The following is a 17,752-nucleotide window of genomic DNA, read 5'->3' on the forward strand; positions in this document are numbered from 1 at the left end:
CGCTGGAGCGATTGTTAATAAGATGAACACAACACAAGCCTCGCGAGCAGCGGGACTTTTATTATGCCACAGTCGCCACTTCCTCTCCTCCGCTCATGAGTGTGAGGTAACGCAGCTCTGCTGATCACATTACACACATCTGAGTGTGTTGATGATGGGATGGCGTTACTCTGTGTGTTCTCTCAGCGGCTGCTATGACACTTGTTCACACTGCAGTGAGAGTAAAGCGTTTCTGCAGAATAAAACCAGAAACCGAAGCTAACGCAGATATGATGTCATCGACAGGCCACGCCCTCACACGTCCCGGTTCCTCGGGTAAAACAGCATCTCACGATTTACAAATAGTTGGAAACATTTGGGATATTGTAAGCACAACTGAACAAAATATAAAACACTGGCCTAGTGGTTTTTGGATATTTTACAGAAAAAATGTTACATAGTGCAGCTTTAACCGCTAGGCCATTGCTAAAATTAATTCCATGATACTAGGACACAAAAATGTGTCAATCGGTAGAAATTTTGGACTATCGTATCTATCGCGGTTATGCCCTCACGTGATGCTGCGGTGTTCGTTTGCATGCATTTTAAAGTATTGTGGTTTAAAAACAAGTGATTTTAAACTGTTGAAGACAACTTTATGTCAGGAGATTTTTAATTCACTGTAATATATATAATAAAAATGACAAAAGCACATAAAATTACTAAAACTATAATAGTGTATCAAATAACTCTGTGGATTTAAATTTGGCAAAAGAGTGCGTGTGTGAATGTGTGCTGCAGAATACCTGAATGCGCAGCAGCAGACTGCGGTTGGCATGTTCAAGTTTCTTCTGTCTCATCTCCATCTCTTTGGCTCTCTGCTGCTCCTTCTGTAGCTTGCGGATGTAGTCGACTGACGCCTTTAAGATGGTGCCCTTGTTCCAGCGCATCTCCCTGTCGAGAAAACATGCCAATGCTCTTACAGACGCATGCACTGAATGAAACATCATCCAAAATCCTCCACTCATATTCTACTTAGATACTTCTTAGGATATTTTAGCATTACAAAAAATTCAAACAATGAAATATTCACTAATTGTCTCATAATTTTGTACCTCAGTGTCATTATAACTTAAATGATCTTTCTAACTGAATTCATTCAGCAGTGCAAACGATCACTGTAGAAAACCAGAGAGAAGTGAGAATGAGAGCAGTGATACTGACGGGTCAGAGGACTTTGGAATGAGAGCTCCAAGTTCCTTAATGCGGTCATTAATGTTGAATCTTCTTCTTCTCTCAACTGCAAAACACACACACACACACACACACGCACACACACATACTTCAAATGGATGGGAACAACTAGACAGGCAACATGTTTCAGATAAATAGAAATGTAATTTACTTCCTTATACTCTATCAAAGACGGTTAATCTTCAGGTTATGTGCAGATAGTAATGACATTGTAAGAAATCAAAACTCACTCAGGTTATGGTTGTCTTTTTTCTGTCTCTCCTTCATAATAGCTTTTGCCTCTGCATCTATAAGAAAAAAATAACATGACAATTTATGTTTAATTTGAATGGGGAAGTGTTCAATTTCTTTATCACTACAATCACCAGACAGAACGGCCACAAAAACGACTCTTTTCAAACAGGTACACTTTCTCAGTCTGCCATTGGCTGAACAAACAGATGGTTCGGTCCCAAAAGTGGGACTTTTTGTGGGAATCAACCAACAAATTACTTATTTATAGTGGTTGATAGTAAAACTGAGATACAAGGATGTACTTCACTGCACTTTTAAGGTGTTATGTAAGCTAAATAGGCTACGTTCCACACAGTCAGTTATGGGGATTGACAACTGCATTTACTTACAGATGTGATTCTCGAAATGCCTTGTTCACACCGCAAACTTACAGTAGCGTCTCGAATACTGTGGGTATGAACGTGCAACGGGAGTCAAGCCCGTTTTCTCTTACCAGGAACTATACCGACAGTGACCAAAGCTATTTCAAAGATGGCGATGCCTAGGGCCGTAACCAGGGCCTGAAATTAACACCCGACCATGTGCCAAATGTGGGTGAATTTTGCAATTGGCGGGTAACACTGTCAGCAGGTAGCCAATGAGAATTGAGTGATTCATTATTCATTAACACATAAATAATAATAATTTGGTGTAAATATAACCTCTAATATTATATCTGTAAATATATTCTCCAGCAATATTCTCATCAGTGTTCTATCAGCTATGATGCATTTAAATCTAGCATATTTTGTGCATGAGCCCAAACAGTATCCTAGTGAAATAATGCATATCCGTATTTTCATATAACTTTGAGTTTTTTATTAAATATCAAAAATACCTGGCACCTAGATGAACACTTTACAGCTGGTTTTATGACTAAGTCATTTTCTTCAAATGCTATAGAAGTAAGCAACGTGTATACCAATCTTGTATTTAATAGAGATGGTCCCTAAATTCGCGAATCTTAAACGTATAAACGCAACGCGATTATAACAGATGGCTTTTTTGAAGACTATAATAAGTTCAACCGCCAAAGAGGCTAGTGTGAGTGGTAGTAATACCAGATGTAGTTTTGGTATTGAGGTCAAAGTCCACTTGCCTTGCGTTCGTAGTTTTGAAGTGTTCCCCCTATTACAGTGACTTTATTCTGGCATGTTCTGCAGACAGGATGACCATCTGCGATTAAGTTTCCCTCAGGACTTTTGTAAAAGCCAAAATATGACACACCTCAGATTTGGTCCTTTTAGAGGCTGAACAATCCCCAGAGTGCTGTCACTGCCTTCTGACATTTCTTCTCATTCAAAAAACAACGGTGCGCTGTTTTTGGACTTAGGATTTACCGCGCGTTTTCAAAATCGTGATAATCACGCCCGGTTTTAATGATAATTAATTTTTAAACAATATTACTAACCGTCAGTACATTTTATCGTGGTTTATCGTGAAACCGGTAATCGTTCCATCCCTAGTGTGCACTTGGGTGGGTTAAATGCAGAGCACAAATTCCAAGTATGGGTCACTCCACTCTTTCACAAAACTGGCTCTGGTGGAGAAGTGTGACTGGATCAAAAACCTTCAGATGACAAACTACTCATATATCTGTCGCTGTAAGTCACTGAAACCACACGCAACACACACTCTTGCGCTGTATGACATGACAACTAGTTGCCCAGTCCGGTTCGGTTCACACTGGAGTCGGTTATCAAGTCCGTTTTTTCCCGAGAATGCATTTGTGAGTCCTGAAAATGTACAGGTGTGAGTTTAGTTAACGAATGTGGTTGTCCCTCCTGTAAACAACAGAACGGTGTGTGAATGTAAACGTAATAAGGACTCAAACACAGGACTGACAACTAGGGGTGTGCCATATCATACCGTCCACGATAACACCGGATACATTTTTACATGATAAAAAAAAGTAATATATCGCGATATCAATGATGACGTTATGCGCATTTACGTTCCCTAGCGCGTACAACAACATCTGTCTGAGAGTAAGAGCAGCATGTCAGCCTCCGATGGCGATTTAGCTACTTCAACAGTATGGAAGTGGTTTGGTTACAAGAGGACAGACATTGACAACATTGCCAACTCAAAGCTGTTATTGATGTTTGCAGCGCAATGTTTGACCGCTGACGGTTATTACGGTTAGATCTAGCATTCTGCCCACTCTGACTCAGACACAGAGATAAAGTAGAGCGTAAGATTACATTTATTTGAATGAATGAATTATAGAATTTATTTGAATTATCAAGTCAAGAGCTAGAGAGAGAGAGAGATATATTAAAATAGCAATTTTCTCATGATTTACAAATAGTTGGAAACATTTGGGATATTGTAAGTACTCAACTGAACAAAATATATAACACTGGCCTAGTGGTTTTTGGATGTTTTACTGACATTTTTTTACATAGTTCACCATTAACAATGAAGATGGCCGTTTATTATTTAAAAATAGCGATGTAACTCCATCGTTGCTAATGTAGTGATCCAGCTCCCCATATAGACTAAAAGATCTCTGTGCTCTGTATGCGAGTGACTTAGGCCTATGTGTGTGTATGTGTGTGTGTGTGTGTGTGTGTGTGTGTGTGTGTATTTGTGTGTGTGTCTGTGCGCTTAAATGAAAACAGGGCATTAATATAGAACGGTGATTCAACTGACTTGGAACTATCTGTCCATTAAACTATTTTATTGCGCACTTTCCAACCAATCAGACTCGAGTATTCAGACAGACTATGGCATAAATTACTTTGTTATTGTTACATTAAAATGTCAAGGTGTTATGTTATACTTTTACTTAAGATTTCCTGGGAAAACACTACCAACTTGTACCAAGGCTACTTTTTTTACTTTGCTTACATTTGATTGCAATCACCAATACATTTTTTCTATATCGTCATAAATATCAGAATCGCAAATATTCTTGAAATATCATGATATAATTTTGAGGCTATATCGCCCACCCCTACTGACAACTAGGGCTGTGCGATATTGAAGAAATATGCGATATCCTTGTTAAATAATGCAATATGCGATACGATATTACTTTAAGTGTGTAAAATCTATTTCTTCCCCCAACTGATATCTTTCACTTAAAGCATAACCGACTGTGTTTACATGAATACTCATCAAGACATAACTGTGTGTATTTGACAGTAGAAGTGTAAACACGACACAGAAAAAAAGAACGGCTTGTGCGCACGTTTCGTGTGTGTGTGTCAGACTGCAAGGAGTTGTTTTTCGCAAGTTATTATGTTTAATAACTAATTTTAACGTCAAGAAAGTCAAATTAGTATTAGTCGTGTGCCCAGTCTATTCTCTGATATATGCGTCAAACTAAAACGTACACTTTTCACAAAGTTGAAGTAGCCTATTAAAACCATTCAGATATTGCGTACCCTTGCGAAATGCATATTGTGATATGTACAGTTGCGATATTTCGATATATTTTGCAGCCCTACTGACAACCGTGTTCTGCTGCGGTGTGAACGTGACCTAAGATTCACAAACCATATAAGTCTAATAAAACACTGCTTATTTATAACAATTGCTATTAAAACACCAGTTTAACTTCTATAATTCTCTTTTTATGCATGCTGGCCAGTGACTGATGCATTACACTAACTACTTAGCAGAGGTGGACAAAGTACACAACTCCATTACTTGAGTAAAAGTATAAGTACTATTGGTTAAATATAGCTCCATTACAAGTAAAAGTTGCAAAGACAGATTTTTACTTAAGTAAAAGTACAGAAGTACTTGCTTTTAAAAGTACTTAATATCAAAAGTAAAAGTAAACATATTATTATTTTATTATTGTTGAATTGTATGAATGCACGCTGTTCCATCATGGTGGTTTAAGCCAGTCATGCTAGCATACCTTGAACTCATTTAAATACTTGCTTAAAAGTTACAAAGCTCTTATCAAAGTCAAAATCATACTAGAAAAGAAAGGTTTCTACATTGTGTTTATTTGACAGGATTATGTAAAAACATATTTCTGAAAGGACTTCAGTTAACATTATTAGTCCAACTACGTCGTTTTTGTATGCTAACTAACATCATTGTGGAACGTTAGCTATGCGTTAGCGCTCTATCCACAAGGCTATGGCGACTTGGCGGGTAAATCTATAAAAATCATTTTTCACAAACAGCAAATTGTGATTTAGTTTTAGTCATAGTCTTTTGACTACAACATTTTATGCATCTGAATTGTTTTAGTTTTAGTCTAGTTTTAATTGACTATAATAAGATTTTAGTAGATTCAATAGACTTAAATTCAGTACTTGTTGTCTGGCCTCTGAGAGGCAGCTTTCTGTGTGCACTTTTTCAGACTTATCCACATCTGCTCTTCTGAATTTTAACTTTTAAGTATGACTATGTTTGCACGCACTGCGTCTGGGAACTGCCGCCTTCTATTTTGCCATCAATTGATTAGTGTTCAAAAAATACTTGGAAATCATTGAACTTCATGTGATCCTACAAGAGTGATTACTGATAGGCTGTCTACAAAAAAAAAAAAAAACTAATCACGTTTTAAAGAAGAAAACAAATCATCCACTGACTTTCAAAGCGGCTACGACTTTCTACTTCGAGGGCCTTGATAGAAATGTAGTGGAGTAAAAAGTACGATATTTGCCTTTCAAATGTAGTGAAGTAAAAGTTATAAGTTTCCAGAAAAAATACTACTCAAGGAAAGTACAGATACTCAAAAAGTGTACTTAAGTACAGTACTCAAGTAAATGTACTTGTTACTGTTACTGTCCACCTCTGCTACTTAGTCACAAGTTCTGCAAAAGCACAAATATCCTCTGATTCAATAATGAATCATATGCAGCGATTATTGTATGTTAACACTGTGTGTCTGTGAACAGATCTCAACTGGGAACTGCAGTGAAATTGGGAAATGGCAAATGTGGTGTGCAGCTTTGCTGATACAGTCAGACTGAGTCAACTGGTCGGTGAAGAATCTGTGCCAGAGAAATGAGGAAGAAGAAGCAGTAAGATAAAGAGATGCCACAGACCGTGATACAGACCGGTCAACTCTCTCTTGACGTTGTGCAGGTCTGCAGGGCAAGAGTTGCTGACGGTGATGGTGGGCGCCGCCATGCCCGGACCGCTGTACACATCCAGGAGATTTCCTGAGACTGGCAGCTGTTGAAAACCAACCACAACGCATTAAATCAGGACCCCGCCCACTGCTTTATCTGGTCAGAGGCCCTCTCATCACACATGGTGCAGCGTATGGATAACCTTCAGATAACCACAAACATGAACCGTCATATCTGAAGGGCGACATCTTTCACAATGGGCAAACGGTTTTTGTGTGCATGTTTATTTGTAAAGTGAAACAAACTGGACAAGTCAAGGACAATTATATGAATTGAGATCATAAAACAGACAAATTTATGCTTAAAGCTACACTGTGTGATATTTTCCCCCATCTAGTGGTGTAAAGGTATACGACCATCCAGTGAATATTAGTTTCTCTTCCTCTCAATTCCGATTTCGTTTTAACTCCTACGGTGGCCGATTTTGTCCAAGATTAACATGGCTTCCAGTTCGACCTCGTCCACATTGGACACGGTGCCATCGAGTGTTAAAACGCGAAAGGCGAAGCTTGAATTTACGGGTATGTCCCTCTTTGGCTAATGTACTTTCAAGATGGAGGGGCAACATGGCGACCGGCATTCGAACCCTCACCCGTATGTATTTTCAATTGCATATTATAAACTTACGAGAATACTTTATTACTTGAAAGAAGTAAATATACATTAATGAGCACATATATTTTTGAAAGAACTCAGTGTTTTTAGCTAAGAATAAACTAAAAAACTTACACAGTGTAGCTTTAAAATATTCACACTGACAAAATAAAAATGTCACCGCTTGTATTTCATCGACCCATAGCTGCATTGAGAGTGAAGTCAGACATTTTTTATTATTAAACCAGTTATATAAGATCCATAACCATGTTTGACGTTTCAAACACGCAGAAAACACCTTTCATTCATCTTGACAAACAGAGCCAGCCTGAAAGGTGACTTTTGATTCGTGAAACCGATGAAGTGACACCTGTGCAAAAATCAATTATGTCAAATTTGCAGTCCAGAAGCATATGCTCAAATAAACCCATCAGACTGTTCACAACAGGCTCGAAAGCAACTAAGACACAACCTACCATCGTCACACAGCATTTAAACAGAAAGTGATAACACAGGCAATGAAGCAGAGAGATAAAATGTGCTAAATGTACCTCAATCTGGCCCTTTTTCTTCTCATTCTCCGGCAGTAACACCAGAATCCTCATGTTCTCTTACACACCCGCAAAGTGCTTCCTCTTTCTGCGTGTCTCTCCGTAAAAGGGGACGTTTAGAAATGGGGAAATATCTTTTGGAGTGTTAAAAACGCCACAGAAATCAGCTCGTGCACACACACGTTGAGTGGCCAGTGTGTGTGTGTGTGTGTGCGCGGCAGATCTCTGTCACTCCTCCACGGTGTGCCGCCCCACCCATTGTGAGCCATGTGTCAGAAGTTTATATTTGCTTCCAGTGTTTCAAGCCTACATTCAACCCAAACGTCCCGAATGCAAACACTTCACTGACAATTCAGAAGCCCTAAGTTAACCTTTAATCATGACGGATTACGCAAGCGCCTCTTACCTGAACTCAACTGAAAATTACTGATATGAAAACCGTAATTGTATTTCCAAAGCAATGGCATGTCAGGGCAGGATTCGCTTGGAGACAAATTAGCTTGCAAAAGACTTGTGGGGTTCAATTCATTAACGGAAACTCTGACTAATGGCATCATCATCATCATCAGTAAATTATATATGCATGGTAAGATGTTTCAAAACAAGTTTAAAGCTACACTGTGTGATATTTTCCCCCATCTAGTGGTGAAAAGGTATATGACCATCCAGTGAATATTAGTTTCTGTTCCTCTCAATTCCGATTTCGTTTTAACTCCTACGGTGGCCGATTTAGTCCAAGATTAACATGGCTTCCAGTTCGACCTCGTCCACATTCGACACGGTGCCATCGAGTGTTAAAACGCGAAAGGCGAAGCTTGAATTTACGGGTATGTCCCTCTTTGGCTAATGTACTTTCAAGATGGAGGGGCAACATGGCGACCGGCATTCGAACCCCTCACCCGTATGTATTTTCAATTGCATATTATAAACTTACGAGAATACTTTATTACTTGAAAGAAGTAAATATACATTAATGAGCACGTATATTTTAGAAAGAACTAAGTGTTTTTAGCTAAGAATAAACAAAAAAAGTTACACAGTGTAGCTTAAATTTACCTAATCAGTTCTTATGAAAGCATTGCTCAATTGATCCTCAATAGAGTTGAGGATGTTGCTACATACCGTGTTGGGAAGCTGCAAACCCGAGTCGATCAGGGTCATAAATTCATCGTTTAAACTTGATTCCAGGCTGATGATGTCATCGATGACGTCTTCAATCTGTGCATATCAAAAACATAATGAAAATCGGCTAAAGTGTGACTTCCACGTTGAGTCATGAGGCAGACGGATGTCTAAATAACACACGACACAGCAGTTTCCAGAGTGACACACCGGCCACATGAGGATAAAAGTCTCCAACCTTAGCCAGCTTGTATTTCATCGTAGGGTTTTCCAGACAGTGGTCCTTCAGTACATGAACAGGAGAAATACAGGATTGAAAGGCTTTAATAGCCAAGCCCACAGCAAGTGCAAAGTGTGCAGGGGTCATTGAGCCTCGAGTGTGATATTTACCAGCACAATGTGGTACCAAAAGCAAAGTGCCTGAGAGAGTCTAGCCGACTTCACGCAGACTTAACAAAGCGCACTATTGTATTTAGTAAACGCGAGGCGAATTCTTCAAAAGAATCTCAGAGCCAAACACTTAATTAGTTGTCTAGCATACTCTAAACGGCTTAAGACTTGAGATTATTAGGACAATAATTACTGGTTAGTGCCGTTTTGTAAGCATGTGAAATTCACAGACTATGACTAGCAAAATAAGCGGCCTAAAGTACAAGCTGGTTGGAGAATAAACCCTTATCCTGTCAATGCAGCATTGTTTGATAACACTAAACTTTGACTTCTCACACAAACTGTATCATATCAGAATATGAAAGTGAATGGTTAATGTGCTGATATCTTACTGGGACAGATCCGGGGCAGATTTGAGATACTGTATGTAAAATCCTCAAAAGTAAATATCTCGTAATTAGTCAGAAGAATAGTAAAAGTTGTGTAATTTTGCAAGTGAAAGTAGGTCAAATCACGCACACACGCGCACGCACACACACACACGCGCGCGCACACACACTCACGCACACACACGCACTCACAGTCACACACACAGTCACACACTCACACACGCGCACACACACGCACGCACACACACACACACATTTTGCATGAACACGCACGAACACACACATGCACGCACGCACGCACACACAGTCACGCATACACACACACACACACACACACACACACACGCACAGGCACGCACGCACACACACACACACACACACGGGCACACGCACGCACACACACACATTTTGCACGAACATGCACGAACGCACACACGCACGCACACAGTCACACACGCGTACACACGTACATACGCACACACAGTCACACGCACGCACACACACAAACACATTTTGCACAAACACGCACGAACGCACACACGCACGCACAGTCACACACACACACGCGCACACACGCACAGTCACACACATGCGCGCGCACACACGCACATACGCACACACAGTCACACACACACGCACGCGTACACACACATGCACGGGCACACACGCACACACACATACACAGTCACACGTACAAGAAAACACACACACACATGCACATACGCGCAGGCACACACTCACACGCACGCACACACAGTCACACGCACGCGTACACAAACACACACACACGCACACATGTACATACGCACACACACACGCACACAGTCACACGCACGTGTACACACACACACACTCGTACGCACACACAGTCACACGTACACGAACACACACACACACACACACATGTACATACGCGCACACACACGCACGCACACACTCACACACGCACGCGTACACGAACACACACACACTCACACATGTACATACGCACACACACACGCACACAGTCACACGCACGTGTACACACACACAGTCACACACACACGCGTACACACGCACGCACACATGTACACACGTACATACGCACACACACGCACACAGTGGTGGCCAAAAGTGATGTCCAGAGTTCGATTAAACCATCAAAATATGAGGAAAATATATATTTTTTTATATTTTAAATATTTTAATTATTTGGCAAAAAAGGGGCAAACTACTGCTACATATTAAATTTTACAATGCAAAGCAATGAATTTTTTTTCTAAATCTCACAGGAAAAAGCATACATTTACTACAACTAAAGGGTGAAGATGTCACTTTTGGCAACAACTGCGTGTGTGTGTGTGTATAGAATATGGATTTTAAGCCCTAATCCAAGGTCATGGGTTTGATTTCCAGGGAATGCATGAACTAATAATAAATAATAAACCTTGAAAGCAATATAAGTCACTTTGGATAATCATGCATAATTGTATACGTTTGTGCAGCGGTTACTTTTTTTAAGCAATCAAAAATTATTTTTTTCCTAGGCAGAGAATAAAACAGGCACAAATACAACTTTCATTGAAGAAGGGACCAAAGACATATCAAGAAGATCACAGAGACTTTGGGGATCAGTGTGAAACCCCACACACTCTAAAAATGCTGGGTTAAAAACAACCCAAGTTGGGTTGAAAATGGACAAACCCAGCAATTGGGTTGTTTTAACCCAGTGGTTGGGTTGAAAGTTTGCTTCAAACAACCCAATTGCTGGGTTAGTCCATTTTCAATCCAACTTGGGTTGTTTTTAACCCAGCATTTTTTAGAGTACAGAACACCCTAGAAAACACTCACACCAACAGCCTAGAATCATGTCAGAAACAAGTAACACTAAGATCGAAGGGATATGTAGTAATAGTGCATGTGGAAGTAGGCCAGAGCACAGAGCATCACACTAATGCTGCCAGTGATTGTGGAAATGGGTCAACTTTTGTTGTGGCATTGGCTCAAGGACTTTATTCTTTATTTTCTTTACAATAACTTCATTGCCATGATGTGGTACTGTTACATCATTTGGAGATTGAAACTCATTGAAGATACACAACCATTCAGGTAAGATTTTGTAATGTTTTTGAAAAAAAGTATCTTATTCTTATCAAAGACTAAAAAAACTATATTGTAAAATATGGCCATCATTTAAAATAACTGTTGTTACTCTGATCGTTACGGGTTCGGTACAGCAGTTTTACAAAATTGCTTTTTATTTATTTTTATTAAACAGTGGTTTATTGAACAAATTGTGTCTGTCCTTAAATACATTCAATTATAACTAAAAGTTTGTTAAAGGTAAAGCTGTAAACTATAGGGAGCCGTTACTCACACATTACTATAATATTAAAGGACAGAGCCCAAACTATGAGCCTAAATTCAGCTGCGGTTTATGTTTAGATATAATAATCAACACTCAGTTTTTGCATTCACTTCTAAATCTAATTATAAAATAGTTTTTTCTTCAATTCGTTGTTGGAATATAATCATTTATACACAGTGGGTGTCATTTTCATGACAGGTTTATTTAAACACACATTAATAATCCAGACATCAGTCACAGGTTCAGTAGAATATGATGAATATAACGGCTAATATCGGTCATATATTCAGTGAAAGAGTTGATTTCTCTAGTGAACTCTCAGCTGTGGCACTGAATGACGTCTGAGGTCATGTGATGCTGCGGGACATTATTCTCAAGCTGTTTTATTGACGTCTTTCCGCCGTTGAAACACTGATTGAGCGATTACACCACATGTGATGCGCTTCAGTAAGTTGTAATGTATCCTCAACATACCGTGAGATATTAATTCATGTTTATTCGTCAGGAAGAGATGATCGCGTTCACATGAGCCTGTACAGTGATCAGTCACGCCACATTAAAGAGCGTCAAAATGGCATTTATAGTATGAATTTCGTAATAAAATGGACTGAACACTTAATATGTTTGTGTGGGAACTCCGACTGTTAAAGATTGCATTCACGTGCACCGGAAGCCCTGTACCCAAACGGTTCAGTAAATACGGTAAATATACAGTGAAATGTAATTTATTCCTGTGATCAAAGCTGTATTTTCAGCATCATTACTCCAGCCTTCAGTGTCACATGATCCTTCAGAAATCATTCAATATGATGATTTGCTGCTCAAGAAACCTTTCTTACTATTATCAATGATGAAAACAGTTGTGCTGCTTCATATTTTCATGCATTTACTGCATTTTATTTACATTGTCTTTACTGTCACTTTCGATCAATTTAAAGGGTTAGTTCACCCAAAAATGAAAATTCTGTCATTAATTCCTCACCCTCATGTCGTTGGACACCCGTAAGACCTCCGTTCATCTTCAGACACAAATGAAGATATTTTAGTGTAAAGCTGATGCTGAGAAAGGCTTCAGACAGGCCTCCATTGGCATTCAGTACATTTACACTCCCAAGACCCATAAAAGGCACTAAAAACGTCGTTACAAAGTCCATCTCACCACAGTGGCTCTACAATAATTTTACGATGCGACGACAATAGTTTTTGTGCGAAAAAAAAATCAAAATAACACCTTTATCCAACTTGTTCTTGTCTTCCGTGTGTGCCTCCACGACGCATGCGCGAGAATATGACGCAGATCCGGCGTTCGGACACATGACCCAGAAGAGATTTGTTTACAAGCAGAGGAAGACGCGCGTGTCTAAGCTGTTGAATTCTACATTGATCGTGCTTTAGGTCTCGGCGTAGTTCTCAAAATGGGGCTTAAGTGTGCATTTCATGGATTCCCGAGTGCCGGATCTACGTCATATTCTCGCGCATGCGTCGTGGAGGCACCAAGCGGCTCCTCCCGCAGTTTCTCTTGAAGCCAATACGGAAGTGCCTCAAACTGCAATTCATCGACTGGCCGCTAGGGACAGGATCCAGAAGGGAGCAGAATCTCATTGAGCTCATGTTAAAATGCCCAACTTTACAGCAGAAGAACACATGTTTACAGTCTGGGACAAATTGTGCTTTTGGTCTATACGGCTAATTTTGCCCTTCATGACAACTGTGAGGGGGGTGAATTTTTTTATAGCTCATTCGTTTACATTATATAAAGCCTTAAAGTTCTGCATAATTAAGGGCGTGGCCACTTCGAGTGACAGGTGGATAGCCATTTATCTGCTGTCTGTTAGTCATCGCGTCACTTAAGCTCCGCCTACGTCCCGCCTTTTTGCCCATTTTCTGTTATCCGGGAGTGACGCGCGATGACGCGCTGCCAAGATGGCAACGGCCACCATTGCGCTTCAGAACGGCTCTTCAGAATCCTATGGGTGACGTCACGGACACTACGTCCATATTTTTTTACAGTCTATGGGAGGCACACACGGAAGACAAGAAGAGGTTGAATAAAGTCGTTATTTTGATTTTTTTTGCGCACAAAAACTATTGTCGTCGTATCGTTAAATTATTGTAGAGCCACTGTGGTGAGATGGACTTTGTAACAACGTTTTTAGTGCCTTTTATGGGTCTTGGGAGTGTAAATGTACTGAATGCCAATGGAGGCCTATCTGAAGCCTTTCTCAGCATCAGCTTTACACTAAAATATCTTCATTTGTGTCTGAAGATGAACGGAGGTCTTACGGGTGTCGAACGACATGAGGGTGAGTAATTAATGATAGAATTTTCATTTTTGGGTGAACTAACCCTTTAACGCGTCCTAAAAGCTAAATAGGAGTATTAATTTCTTTTTTTTATCTTACTAACCCCACAGCATTCTTGGCGATATACATTCTATAGCAGAAAGATTTGATCTGTGTTTAGTTTGTACCTCTTCTTTGTTGGATCCAAGGCTGAGCACAGCCAGTGGGCTACTGGGAGTGCTACTGGCAGCCGGGGCCAACTCAGGGGCGGAGGGAGGCTGGGGCGAAAGCGTTGTTGCCAGCGTCTGATTGGATAATTTATTGCTAAGGGTGTGAGAGAGGTATTGCTTCACTTGTTGCCTCTGAGCTTGTTGGATGTGGTACTTTGTCGGGTTTTCCAAGTGAGTTTGAACCTGGGATTCAAACACAAGACAACGTTAGTTCCTTTTAATATTGTAAACAGTATCATATTTGTGACCCTGTCTGTGAAAACCCAGCTAAAGTCATTTTTTTTGTAATTCGCTGTTTTATACATAAAATCATCCTACATAATGTAAAGAACATTCTGTGAAAATATAACCTTGATATCTTTAATATTGACTGAGTAAGATCATGTCAAATGTTAGCTGAATTTCGGCCTCAGAAAATCATGATTTTGAGAAATTCCAATTTTAAAAACAAGCTTATTTTTGTAATTGTAAAACATTTTAACCATTATTATTCTGATAATGTGCCATATACCACATTAAAGCTAAGATTCTCCCATTTTCAGTGATATAGGAAAATTCTTAGTTTTGTAAAACAAGTCTATTTATTATGATGTGCATGTCCAAAAAGTGTGAAACATTGGCACCACAAGAGCTTGATTTACCAAGTCAGTTCACTCTAATGATTTGTAGGCTATAACTTTATTAGTAAAATTAAATCTCAGTAGAAAATGTCATTAATAGGCCTATATATTTCCATTAATATATAAAACATCCATAGAAAATCTCACGGTGTAACATTTGGAGTAAATCCAGGACTTGACCTAATGCCCTAACAAGTTAACAGGTCAGTCTCAAACTTTGTGCAGATAGTTATAACTGTGAATCTTCACTTGTCTCACAATTCGATTAGATTAAGATTCATTAGGATTTTTTCATGGCTCATTGTGCTTAATAACTCTTTTACATAAAGCACGTCCTGCACTTTATGTTCTCATTCATGCATGTTCTATTCGTATAGGTTTACAAACCGAAACCAAAACATCAGACGCAATAGCTTTACTTCCGAAGGACATACGCAACTTTTTTATATTAATATATAATACGGGTTCTTTATTTAGCCTACAAAAAACAGTAGGCCTATATTAATCATTATTAATTAAACTATCAGCTGTTCCGTCCCTTGCGCTTCACTTGCCGCGGCCGCCCTGTCAGAGAGCGAATTCATAAACCCAGCGCATCAGCATCCAAAAAAACAAACTATTTCGACACGTCGCAGCCATTAAATGTCTTTAAAATAAGATGGATGTATAGGCAGAAGGTGGAGTTAGGAAACAAATAAACTGTTCCTGAAATGTCGGTGATGACACAAAGAAATCCACACAGAAATCGTAACCCGGCTTAAGTCGTCGTTTTCTTGCCTTTCCCGACACTGATCTGATCCTTGGTCGTGCGGATTGATATTATGGTCGGTTTGCACTTTGTAATTGTAAAAAATACGTTTCTGAACCGAATGATATAAGAATCAGGAGTTGTTTCTGCATCCAAAGTAAACAAAGAGACGATTCAAATCAATATGTAAGAAGCCCACGTCCGGTATTTTTGGGTGCAAAATAATAAAACGTAGCTTCAATAAAATCATTAATTTCAGTATTTATAATATTATAAATTAAAAATTGAGTACTGCATCTCAAAGCCCTTGGTATAATCTATCATTTACAGCAATAAACACAAATTGCCTGTTTTGGTCATTTTTATGGCTATGACTACTTTGAAGCTCTATATCTCCTAATTAGATTATGCGACTTTAGCCGGGGTTTCACAGACAGGGTCACATTTGATGTTGATTTTAATAGATGTGATACCTTCAGCACTTCCACGGGCACCTGGGCCGGGGTTGCAGGCAGGGTGGAGGCCACAGAGATGGCAGGGCTGGCGTCAGTAAGGCGCTGTTGAGCGCTGGATGCCTGTTTCTGGGCCTCTCTTCTCTCCTGATCCTGAGCCTGCTGGCGCATCAGCTCCTGCCTCATCAACACGCGTGACGTCATCACGGAGCCGGCTGGGGTCACGGGGTCAGCGGAGGTCAGAGAGCCACTACGGGGGCAGATGATGAGAAGGTAAATAAGCTTAGAGTACCACATGCTATTTTGGAAACGCAGGGCTGAGAGTTCACCGTTCCCGATCCATTAAAAGCAGACAGCATGAGAACAGTCATTCAAAAACACAAGATGGCCAGAAATAATTCTCTCTCGTTCGTGAGATCATGAAACTTTATTTGTCATACAATGTTTTCTTATTTTAAAAGGTATTATTGTGCATGCTACTTTGAAGAAAAACATAAAAAATGAAGCGGTAGAATATAGAAACCATTAAAATGATTGCCTGATCCAATTAAATCCTGATTAATATTATCAAATGCTTCTCTACATTATTTCCTGCTCTGAAATACATCATATTGTGGACGTTAAATGTTTATTTCACCGGATTTATTCATAGTTAAAACAATGTAACAACTCAAGACTAGAGAAAGCAAACTGCATCGTCAAGCATCCGACAGAATGATAAACAAATCAGAAACGCATTGGATTTCAATACATATTTTGTTGTTTTGATTAGATAAAAAGTTTGGATTTATGAAATGGTAACACTTTACAATAATATTCCATTTGTATCATTAATAAGTATTGTTCATTGTTAGTTTTATCTATCAACCTTAGTTAATGCAATATGAACTAACATAAATGATCAAGGTACAATTGTAATGATCAAATATTAATACATGCTGTAAAATGTATATTGCATAATGCAGTTCCAGCTAAATAAGCTAATACATCCTTGTTAACAAATGGGACTTGCTGTCTGTGACATTTTACTTATGACATTTACATACATGTTTCTATTATAGTTAAAGGAACATTTATTTATAATATTTTTTTTAATGTTTAAATTATTTTCTGTAGAATTTGTTCTGTTTTATGTATCCATATTTACATATATAATTTAGCAATTTTCATGGTTCAGTACTGTTTTTTTTTTTCTTGTAATAAAGTTCAACACTGTTTTACTTAGAGTGTTATGTTTATTTATTTATTTATTTTTATCCAGTACCCCATTTTAATCGGTTATCGGCAAGTGTGGTCCAACCTAGTTATCGGTATCGGTAAAATCCACTATCGGTCGACCTCTAGACGTTACTCTGTGTGTTCTCTCAGCGGCTGCTATGACACTTGTTCACACTGCAGTGAGAGTAAAGCGTTTCT

The 17,752-nt window shown here is 39.2% G+C and overlaps 1 protein-coding gene across 4 annotated transcripts in view; it reads right to left on the reverse strand.

Moving 5' to 3' along the window:
* Positions 1-17,752, reverse strand: part of tfe3a (transcription factor binding to IGHM enhancer 3a) — a 35,853-nt gene that overhangs the window by 7,031 nt on the left and 11,070 nt on the right. For 2 of the 4 annotated variants that reach the window (XM_079827840.1, XM_079827842.1), the window contains exons 3-9: positions 16,358-16,586; positions 14,475-14,699; positions 8,879-8,974; positions 6,525-6,654; positions 1,464-1,520; positions 1,204-1,279; positions 786-933 (exon numbers count right to left, since the gene is read on the reverse strand). In XM_079827840.1, coding sequence (XP_079683966.1) covers positions 786-933; positions 1,204-1,279; positions 1,464-1,520; positions 6,525-6,654; positions 8,879-8,974; positions 14,475-14,699; positions 16,358-16,586 — 961 coding nt within the window. The remainder of the gene's footprint in view (positions 1-785; positions 934-1,203; positions 1,280-1,463; positions 1,521-6,524; positions 6,655-8,878; positions 8,975-14,474; positions 14,700-16,357; positions 16,587-17,752) is intronic. The other 2 variants (XM_079827841.1, XM_079827843.1) reach the window with 1 other exon arrangement.

This window comes from Gobio gobio (assembly GCF_949357685.1).
Source record: "Gobio gobio genome assembly, chromosome: 10".
NCBI classification, from domain to species: domain Eukaryota; kingdom Metazoa; phylum Chordata; class Actinopteri; order Cypriniformes; family Gobionidae; genus Gobio; species Gobio gobio.